The following is an 11,226-nucleotide window of genomic DNA, read 5'->3' on the forward strand; positions in this document are numbered from 1 at the left end:
GTCAAAGGACTTAATACTTACTTAAACACAAACAACTTTACATAAAGCGCTGCATGACAAACACATTACAACAACACGACAATAATAAATCTTTAAAAAAGAATAAAAAACATATATTTTTAAATAGAATAAAACAAACGGTATACGTTTGTACTTTTGAATTGAAATATTGAATGAAGAACTTTAAAGAGGGATAGATAGATAGACATAGATATAGATATAGATACAACTTCTTTACAATATTGTAAAACCCCAGTAACAACAGCTATGTGTTTTCAGCCAAACTATCCTTATTATGAAGTTTTTAGTTGCAAAAATACAAGGTACAAGGTAGATTTATTAGTCATTCGGAAATAAAATATTAACACATTATGTTAACAGAATACAATGTAAACGGAGAGTAAATAACTTGTTAAAAAATACTATGTTATTATAATTAATATTATTATATTATATTATATTATAATATATTATATTATATGATAATATAATTATATTATATTATGTAATTTACATAAATACATGTAGCTGTTCTGAAAGAACAGTGAAATAATTAATTGAGAAAATCAAAGGTTTCAGAGGTTAAAACTATCAAAACATTACATATTCGATTTTATAAACATTTTGGTGTAAATTCGCAATTTTCCAGGCTTAAAATGAATAAAATTAGGTTAAAGGGGTCTGAGCAACTTTTAGATGACAGTCAGTCCTGCAGCGTTTAAGAGCTTGATCATGACTCCTGTATGTTTCTCGTTAGTATCATGCTTAAATTTGAACTTTCACTGTTTGTATTGACAGCCGATGGACAGCAAACACTAAGGACTGCTCCTAAAACGTGTCATTTTATTAAAATACCTTGCTGTTTGGTGATAAAATGGCACTGAGGCTTGTTTTCCTTCATTTTTAAACTGAGTTTGGTTCAAAAGGCGCACCAAAAGTACCAGACAAAGCTAGTGGATCGTCGATAATAATCCAGGAGGGTGAGTGGATCACCGATAGCAGATGGAGGCTGACCGGGGGGCGGAAAACTCACGATGGAGCGGCGACGACGCGCTGCAGCGTAGTTTCACCTGGACACCGAGCTGCGTTTAAACCTCACCCGCCTGCACACAGTCACCGAGCACGGAGAGGACCAGCACGATATGCAGTGAGTACCGATTTGTAACCGGCGGAGCTGCTGAACCGGATCAGTCCCGCGAAAAGTTTGGAGGCCCGCCGCCGCTGCTAGCGCTGTTAGCCGGTTAGCTCAGAGCAGGCATCCTCCTCTAATGTGGACCGCAGAGCGGGCTTCACTCCGGATTAACGCCTTAATAATGCTTTATTTATTCTTCCACAGTAGTTTCAGACTAACATTTACATGTTTGCGATCATTAAGAGAGTATTTAATGTTTAATGTCTTAGTAAACACATTAGCATTTTGCTTTGCTAGCTCGTTAGCCTCAGGGATGCTGTGCTCTCAGAGCTCACTGTCATGATGATGATTTTTCACATTTTAATCACTAAAACATAAACAAAAACTGCTGGAAAACAACGCGTTTTAAACTGTTTAGTGTCTGTGGTGGTTTCTATGTTTGACAGACTGAGAGTGAAAGTAATGTGCAGGTGTTTTACCTCAGGTGTGTGACACTAAGTGGAGGGAAATCATCTTTTTGTAGGGACTTTTTATAGGGTATTATCATTATTATTATTATTATTATTATTATTATTATTATCATCATCATATTTTTAAAATATATATTTAATTATTTCATTTTATGTTTTTCACCAAAGCTACAAAATATTCTTCCTTGATCTTTCTCTATCTTTTGGGGAAAATGCATCCCCCTTCCTCCACCATAAATGAGTTTTTGGATTTTAAAACTATGTAACCTAAGAAAATTGGTTTAATTTCTTCCCAAAAAAATATGGGGTAGAAGGCAATGAGCAACTCAAGAAGACATGGCCCAAAAATTAGCGAGAAATTAGTAAAGATTTTCAAGAAAATTATTCAAACAGTAAGCCCATACAAAAAAAACGACAGAAAAATAAAGAAAAAAATTAAAACACAACCAAGAGACACAAAAGTACTGAAATATAATAAATAAATATGTAATTATAATAATTATATTATGTAAATAGAGTTTTTAAAATCTAATTTTCAGGTCATTTGTTGCCACCTTTTATATAAAAAAAAAAACTTTCACAGTTTGAGAAACATTTCTTGCAAAGCTGATAGTTTCCGTTTCCCCTTTGTTTCTTAACGTAATCAAACCAGTTTGCTCAGGTTTCAAAGGGTTAAATAGCTTGTGAAAGGCGTCTGAAGGCAGCACATGAAAACTTGTCACTCCGGGTTTCAAAAGGTTAAAAAGTTTGATGTACAAGTACCTCTGCGTTGTATTGCAGTACTGTACTTGAGTACATGTTCCGTACTTGGTCTGATGACACTGTTTTGTTCTCAGGTCATGAAGCGTGTTCGCACTGAGCAGATCCAGTATGCCGTGGCTCAGTACCTGAAGCGGAGGCAGTATGTCGACACCGACGGCTCCCTGAAAGGAGCCAAACTCTTCCAGTCAGCAGAGGAGATGGCGGCCAGCCTCACAGGTGAGACGCCTGCCGAAATATGACCGTGATGGGGACATTTGTCTCTCACATCAGACGAACGACACAACTGTATGTCAAAGTGCCTTCACTTCTTTTATGTGAGAGCTACAGTAACTTTGATTTTACATACAGTTGAGCTCTGATGTGCTGATGCATAGCAGCTCATCTGAATGATAACCGATGCTGATAGCTATATATCCATTTTTTTAAACCTAATTTTAGTGATTTAAAGTCTCTTCAGTAGTGGAGTTAAAATCGTATGATGCAGACTCTTGTCACGCTGGCTCACCAGCAGGCGGAGACATGAAACACAGCTTTTCCGTGGATGTGATTATCAATCATTGTGCAAAATAAGAAAAATACTTCAGCTTAGGGTTGATGTTCTGTACATGTTCACTTTGTCAATTAAAAAATAAATCAATGCAAATATTAGTTTGTGTTATTGGCAGAAATCATTACGTTGGCCGATTTAACATTTAATTTTAAAACCTGTGGATTCTCACTATTTTAACCCACATTCCCAGAGGCTTTAAGCTGTCCTTAATTATAATAACATCCTCTTGAAATAAGTGTAACATTCTGTATGACGAGTATTTTACTTACACCTTCATGATGGTACTTCTGTTTCCTCTGAGCAGTGCAGACAGAGTCGGGGTGCGCCAACATCGTCTCTGCCGCTCCCTGTCAGTCCGACCCTCAGCAGTATGAGGCTCAGTACTCCCGGCTGCGCTCCTTCCTGTCAGGTATCACATCCACGCACCTGCTGCGTATTCTGAAGGACATTATTTTAGAAAAAGTGCATCCCAAAATTCACATTTCCAAGTCTTTCTGGAAGCTGTGTGACCTGCAAACCCTCTGAACGTGTTTTATTTCTCCTTAATCAGAAACCGAGATCTCCTGGGCGAAGGAGGTGAGCAGCATCCTCTACCCGCTCTTCGTCTACCTCCACCTGGACATGGTGCACTGCGGCCTGAAGGGGGCGGTAGATGGTTTTTACAGCCGTTTCCACGGAGCCTTTCTTCAGGACAGCGAGCAGCGCGCCATCATCGAGCAGCTCCGCCACGTTCTCACCGCTCAGGACGTCGCAGCCAACCCCAAGCTGAGTGCTTTCTTGGAGCACAAGTACGTGGTTCACCTGACGGAGCCGGCCTACAGCTACCTGCTGCGGTACCTGCAGAGCGAGGACAACAGCGCCCTCTGCAGGGCCTTCAGCACACACCTGCAGGTGGAGGTCACCGCCTCCAGGCGCACAGACTACCAGCTTTACGGAGCAGCCGGCGGGGCGACCACCGCCCCGAACTCCACCTCCTCCTGGGCGGGAGTGGACGGGGCGGAGGGCGGGGAGGGGGTGGAGGTCCCTGCAGGGATCCCACAGAGCGAGGCGGCCCTGGAGGCGCTTCAGGACTGCATCAAGAAGGTCCGCGAGGGCCCCCCCACGCTCACCACCGTGTGTTTCTACGCCTTCCACCACACGGAGCAGATGTTGAACACCGCCGAGGTGTCCGCCGACAGCCGGCTGCTGGCCGCCGGCTTCGACAGCTCCACGGTGAAACTGTGGAGCCTCCGAGCCAGAAAACTGAAGGCCAAACCGCATCAGGCGGACGTGTCACGCATCCACCTGGCCTGTGACGTCCTAGAGGAGGAAGTGAGTTAACTCAGTTCAGTTGTTTGTCCCAGACGCGATTTGTGTCGCAGCCACCGTTCCCAAACATGTAACATAACGAGATTTCAAATGAAGAGAAGAAATGACGCCCCATTTTTGAAAATCCAATTTAAAACTGCAACAATTAGTTGATAACTTAATTAATGAATTTGCAGAACATTATTCTGCAACCAATAAAAATCACCTCGAGTCAGTTCTTAAGAAAAAAATTCCCAATTTAAAAAAACAAAAAAAATCTATGATATTTCTTTTGGGGATTTTGGATATTTATTAGGAAAAAAAATATTTGAAGATGTCTTAATATACAAACAAAAATTAAATATACTCAACTGATTAATTGAAATAAATATAACTCATAATTGCAGCCTTTTATCTTTTAAGTAATTAATTTTCATCCAAATTGGATTATTTCACCACCATCTTGTGGTCTTATATAAACAAAATGTGGAAAAAGAAAAGAAACACAAATTTAAAAAAACATTATCCCAGATAAACTGAAACTAATCTTGATTAAGACCTTTTTTTCTCTGCCTCCAGACTGAGAACGGGCCAGTTTTCTGTTATCCGTGTGAACAGATATCTCCGTCTTTGTGCGTCTTCTGTATTTACCAAATTAACATCTTTTTTTTCTCTTTTATCTGTAGTTACAAATTATAATGGATGAAATTGACTTTATTGTTGTTTTCTCATATGATCTGAATTCATTAGAGGGTAAAGACAGGTAATCTTAGATGTCCCTTGTCCCTCCACAGGTGGACGAGGAGGACGGCTGCGGCAGCGAGATAAAGACGCTGAGAGGTCACAGTGGCCCCGTGTTTCGTACCGCCTTCCTGACGGACAGCTCTGGCCTGCTGTCCTGCTCCGAGGACACGACCATCCGTTACTGGGACCTGGGCAGCTTCACCAACACGGCGCTGTACCAGGGACACGTCTACCCGGTGTGGGACGTGGATGTCAGCCCCTGCAGCCTTTACTTCGCCAGCGGCTCCCACGACCGCACCGCCCGTCTCTGGACGTTCTCCCGCACCTACCCGCTGCGGCTCTACGCCGGGCACCTCGCCGATGTCGACTGTGTCAAATTCCACCCGAACTCAAACTACCTGGCCACCGGCTCCACGGACAAGACTGTGCGTCTGTGGAGCACCCAGCAGGGGGCGTCTGTTCGCCTCTTCACCGGCCACCGTGGCCCCGTGCTGTCTCTCGCTTTCTCACCTAACGGGAAGTACTTGGCGTCCGCCGGCGAGGACCAGAGGGTGAAGCTGTGGGACTTAGCATCTGGGACGTTGTTCAAAGACCTGCGGGGACACACGGACAGCGTCACCAGCCTGTCTTTCAGCCCGGACAGCAGCCTGGTGGCGTCCTCGTCTATAGACAACTCGGTGCGGGTGTGGGACATCCGAAACTCCCACGGCGGGACGCCGGCTGACGGCTCGTCCAGCGAATTGGTGGGAATGTACACTGGAAACACCAGCAACGTGCTCAACGTCCAGTTCATGGCCTGCAACCTGCTGCTGGTGACGGGGACGGCGCAGGAGAAGGCAGAGCAGTGACCGCGGCTGGTTGGTTTTTTGTTTTGATGTTTGGGAGAAAATAATATCTCCAGGTGTTTATTTGAGGATGTCGTCACCAGATTTCTTCCCCGAATCAACCGCTGAGAGCTTAAAGGGACAGGTTCGATGTTCTGAACTGGGCTGTATGAGGTATTTTTCTACAAACAGCAGATGTCAGTCAGCACGCCACAAACCAGGAGAAGCAGCAACTAAACGTATTTTATGTATAAAAAGTCCCATCTAAAAAAAATAAATATCACTTTAAATATGCACAATATGAAGAGTATTTTCACTGTTTTAACAGGATGTCAGACAATGATTTACAACGAGAAAATGAATCGTATCGCTCTCTTCAGACAGTTTGTGTCATTGTAATTTAGGACAGGAACCAAATATTCCACTATTTGTTAATTGGGCAGGTATTCAATATTCTGATATTCTCTCTCATTATTTTTCTTTTTGCAGAGGATGCATGCAATTTCAGTGTTTGTGATTCTTCCCTTCCAGCTGACCAAAAATTCAATTATTTGGAGAAGCTCCGAAGCTCAGACAATAGTATTCGGGACAGCCCTGACTGGTGTGACAGATGGACAGGATGGACATCAGTTTTTTTGTGCTGCTTCAGACGCATTTCACAAGAATTCAAATATCTTTAACGTTAGCGAACTGGTTTGATTTCTTTCAAAAACATGAAATAAAAGAAATAAGGAAACTTGGAAAGAAATGTTCTGCAAATTGCGAGATGACAAGAAAATTACCTTTAAATTTGCTACAAGGAAAAAAGAGAGAGAGGAAAAGAAAGAATTACATTTTTTTTTTAAAAAACAAAGAAACTTGGGACCTTGGCCTGCTTTTCCAAACTTGGGGCGTACCGGCTGAAATCTACTATCTGTGAATAAACACCCCATACAATCCTACTTTAAAAAAAGACGAACTATCCCTTTAAATGTCACCACCTGCACAGGAGATTTCCTCAGAAGTTTTTGGCATAGAAAAAAAACAAGGTCAAATATCTGTATTAGTAATCTCCAAATCTCATCCTTCTAAAACTGGCTCAGATATTCATTGATAGATAAATTATAATTTGTCTTGGTGGTTTTATCTAACTGCCAAAGCGTCTTCACAGTATTAAATAATCATCAGTGTAAAGTTTTGGGTCCGGTGGTCTCATCCTGTTTACCCTGCTGTCATGCACAAGTTTTATCATCTGATGAAGCAGCATATTAAATGTGACTGTTGGAAAATATTCTTCTGTTGAATTAAAAAAAAAAAAATTAATAGAAAAGGTTTTACCCAAAAAGCTCCGGAGCAGGAGGTGGTTGTATTTTCGCTCTTGGTTCGTCTCTGAATTATTGTGGGTTTTGAATAATAAAAAAAAAGTGTAAATAGCCTTGTTGAGCAAATTTCTAGGATGTAAAGGCTGTATTTTTGGCACTTTTCTGCAAGTGGCATGAACTGTGCAATGTTAAAAAAATGTAAATATTCTGTATTTTTGTAATATTTTGGCTACAAGTCAGCATTCAGATTGTGCTTTAAGAGGGCTTAAAAAAAGATTAATTTCATAGTTCTGGATTCTGTTTTCATGAGTTTTTTTCAAGTCGTTTTGAATATTTTCTTGATAAATTCAGCCTGGAAGTCGTCCTTTTTGTTTGTTGGGGAACTTTTGTTGGCTCTTGTAGCACAAAGACAAGAAATAAATAACAATTTATTTGAACTAATGCTTCAGTTAGCTCTTTTTATTTTATTTGTTTGCCTCTGTGGTGATAGCCGTAGCCGGAGGCAGGATTTATGTTTTAGGTTTTTCGTCCGTGCATCCGGCGGTCTCATTGTTGTGAACATGATATTTCAAATTTGGCACAAACATCCACTTGGACTAAATCAAACATTTATTAGATTTTGGTGGTCAAAGGTCACAGTGGCCTGGTCTGCCCCATTCTTCTGAATAAGATATTTCAAGAACACCTTAAAGGAATAATTTTAAATTTGGCACAAACATCCACTTGGACTAAAGGATGAATTTATTATATTTTTTATGATCAAAGGCCGAGGTCACTTTGATCTTGCATCCATCTCATTTCCATTTAAAGCTATATCTCAAAAACCTTCAAGGGATTTTTTATTCAAATTTGGCACAAACGTCCACTTGGAGTCAAAAATCAACTGATTAAAATTTGGTGGTCACTGTGACTTCAAAAAAACAGCACACTTCACTATAACGTAAGAAATACAGCCAGTAGGCGGTATTTCTAGTTTCAGTGTTTCAGTAGTATCGTGCTGGTTTGAGTCTCTGGCGGGCCTCATCCTGTGAATCAGCTTCATATGCATAAAAAAACCAAAACACCCTGATACCGATGTCGTTAAACCTGACGAACCACAACGCGTCTCCAAACAGGACCGTGCAGACGGCAAAACCTTTAGTGTGAGTCAGCTGATTATAAATCTTAATTTATTTTAAACAGACTTTTGAGTTCGTTTGATGAACCAAATTCAGCATAAAAGAGTGTTTAGCTTTAAATAAACAGTTTGATGATGTTTGATGAGGCGGGCGGGAACTGTTGGAGGAGATCATGTGTGACAAATCAAACAAACACTGAAAACTTAAGATCCATATCAGAATTAAACGAGCAAAAGTTTGCTCAGAGTTTCTGTTATTTATTCTGCCCTTATTAATATAAGTGGGGTGGACAAAATAATAGAAACACCTGTCAGTACAACACAATACAAACTCAGAATCCTTTAAACTGATCATATATTTGAATCAACGCGTCTCTAAAACTTTAAACAAAAACTAGATGACAGATCTGAGAGAGCTGTTACTTCAGATATGCTTGTGATGATAGATACAAATTTAGGTGGTTGACAGTTCAGGTATTACTGAGTAAGGTGATTAAATTACAATCTTAGAGCAGTGTATGGACACTGAATACTTTACTGGATTTGGATAATATGACATTTGATATGAGTGTGCATGAAGCTTATATAGCTGGTGACGTGCAGTCAAACAAACTTTTATTTATTTATTTATTTTTACAGACTTGCCTTTTATATGATGTCACTTTTATTTATTTATTATACTTGTTCACTTTTTAACTTCTTATTTTTGTTTTATCCCCACTGATGGGATGTCTATATATATACATATATATATATATATATGTATTCATTTAGTACAATAACTGTTTTTATAGAAAAAAATATAGTTTTTATAAACTGTAAAAACAGACATTATCATTGGATTTTCAAATTCTGATGATCCTTTAACACATTATGAGTTATTATACAGGTTTGTGAAACAAAACTTCATGACTTTTTCAAAATTTTAAAGGTATATTTAGTTTTCCAAGACTCTTCCAGGCTTAGAAATTGCTATTTGCAAATTCCAGGTTTTTCATGACTGTATGAAACCTTTTGAGTGTTTAAATTTTGGCGTTACTTTACTCTCTTCTACATCTCAGAGGGATATATTGTGTTTTTATACTTAAATACATTTATTTGTCTGCTTTAGTTACCTCAAAGACTCACACTAATAATACTAACTATAATCAAATAATAAATTACGATGTTTTTGTCGACTAAACTTGCCTTTCTAGACTTGGGACTTGACTTTGAACTTGAGTGCAAAGACTTTCTTTAGACTAGCGGAACAATGTCCTGATCCCACCTCTAGCTGAATCAGCTCTCCTCCTTCACCCAAAATATTTCTGATTTGGGTCTGATTGAAGGCCACACCCAAAAAGACTCTGACGGGCCAATTTTTGTGGACGCTCGTATCGCCTGAGGTACTTTAAATGAGTACGAGCAAACCCTCATGAATGGTAATCTCACTGTACAACACATACCTGTGTAAAAGCACGCTCGTCTTCAGACATGTGAGGAATCCAGCGGCTCTGCGGCAGGAATGTGGCGGCTGAGAGAAATGAGGACGACCTGGAGGAGTGAGTCTCTGATGTGGGTGGCGGGGTGCAGCTCAGACGACGCTGTCACACCTCGACTGTGTCTGCACTGATGAGAGACAGTCAGAGACACAGAGACGAAGAGACAGAAAGACAGAGAGAGACACAAAGATGAGAGAGAAAGAGGAGGAATACATAAGGTGCATGATAACGCTGTTATCTGTTACTGTGGACAGATTATGAGACATTGTGCCCCTCACCCGTCCTCTTTTGGAGGACACCCAGGCTAAAAGAGACGTGTTTGTAGTTGTAGCTCATCACTTTGTAGTCGTTTGGTGTGTCTTTGCAGTTGTCATTTTTCGACTTTTTGCGATTGCTTTTCCTCTCTGTATTATTTTTTTATCTTCCTGTCGTCTTTTTGTTGCATCTCTGTAGTCACTTTTGCATCTTTCTTCTATTCATTTTTTGTCTTTGTAGTTGTTTAGAGTCTCTTTGTAGCTGTCTCGTATTCCTGTAGTCATTCTGCATCTCTTTATAGACGTTTTTCATCTCTCTGTGTTAATTATCTCTAGTTTTCCATCTTTCTAGTCATTTTTGTCTCTCTGTGGTTGTTTTTTTTACATATCTGTAACCTTTTTTTCATAAATCTGTGCTTGTGTTTTCTGTCTTTGCAGTTGTTTAGAGTCTCTTTGTAATTACCTTGCATCTCTTTAATCGTCATTTTGTTTCTTTCTGAGGTTGTTTTCTGTCTCTATATTCGTTAAGCATCTCTGTCATTGCTTTCCATCTTTCTGTGGTCATTTCTCCTTGTAGTTTAGTGAATTTGGATTGTTTCTGTGGTCTTTTTAAGTTCCACTATAGTGGTTTTGAGTCTCTTTGTAGTCATTTTGTACCTTGGAAGTCATTTGGCATCATTCGGTGGTTGTTGTGAGTCTCTTTTTAGTCACTTTGCAGCTCTATAGTCATTTTGCATCTTTCTGTCATTGTATTTTGTCTCTTGTAGTCATTGCATCTCTTCGTGGTGTCTGTCTGTTGTCATTTCTCTGTAGTTTTGCATCTCTGTGGTCATTTTTAATGGCGTCAGCGCAGTCACCTTGAATGTTTTTGTAAACAATTTCCATCTCTTAGTGGTACTTTCTGTTGGTAGTTTTGTAGTTTTGCGTCTGGCGGGCTGCAGCTGATACTGGGGCGGGAGCTGGGGTATGCTCTGGCTGTGGGAAACTTGCAGTCTTGATTCAGTCTGACCTGCACATCTTCAGACTCCAAACAGAAAAGTTTGAGCCCAGAACTTTGTCTCTATGAGGCAACAGTGCCTCTCAGTTTTGGTGAATAAATGCTGCAATAAGCGACAACACTTCTGCAGTCTTCTGCATCACCCACAGGTTTGAATGAGTGCTCCCCTTCAAGCTATTTAATTTATCAGTTGCCAAATCATGTGGAATGAATTCTTCCAGTTTCCTGCAGGCCAAGCCCAAAGAGAGAGAGTCAGCAGGGGCGAGGTTCACCAGCGCAGGAGGACAAACCTGTTTCAGTCTGGAGG

At 40.3% G+C, this 11,226-nt stretch overlaps 1 protein-coding gene across 1 annotated transcript; it reads left to right on the forward strand.

Annotated features, from left to right (window-relative positions):
- Positions 1-732: 732 nt before the first annotated feature.
- On the forward strand, positions 733-7,507 carry taf5l (TAF5-like RNA polymerase II, p300/CBP-associated factor (PCAF)-associated factor). Its single transcript, XM_042485318.2, has 5 exons — positions 733-1,147; positions 2,439-2,580; positions 3,219-3,323; positions 3,465-4,225; positions 4,996-7,507. The coding sequence occupies exons 2-5, from the start codon at positions 2,442-2,444 to the stop codon at positions 5,791-5,793; spliced, it is 1,803 nt and encodes a 600-aa protein (XP_042341252.1). The 5' UTR covers positions 733-1,147; positions 2,439-2,441; the 3' UTR covers positions 5,794-7,507.
- Positions 7,508-11,226: the final 3,719 nt, after the last annotated feature.

This window comes from Plectropomus leopardus, chromosome 3, assembly GCF_026936395.1.
Source record: "Plectropomus leopardus strain MGB_pleo_1.0 chromosome 3, ASM2693639v1, whole genome shotgun sequence".
Taxonomy (NCBI): domain Eukaryota; kingdom Metazoa; phylum Chordata; class Actinopteri; order Perciformes; family Serranidae; genus Plectropomus; species Plectropomus leopardus.

Excerpts from the sequence above, each read along its gene's own strand:
- taf5l (XM_042485318.2), top strand. The coding sequence starts at position 2,442 with ATGAAGCGTGTTCGCACTGAGCAGATCCAGTATGCCGTGGCTCAGTAC. Across the intron at positions 3,324-3,464 it reads GCTGCGCTCCTTCCTGTCAG|AAACCGAGATCTCCTGGGCG; the intron begins GTATCACATCCA and ends CTCCTTAATCAG. Across the intron at positions 4,226-4,995 it reads GTGACGTCCTAGAGGAGGAA|GTGGACGAGGAGGACGGCTG; the intron begins GTGAGTTAACTC and ends GTCCCTCCACAG.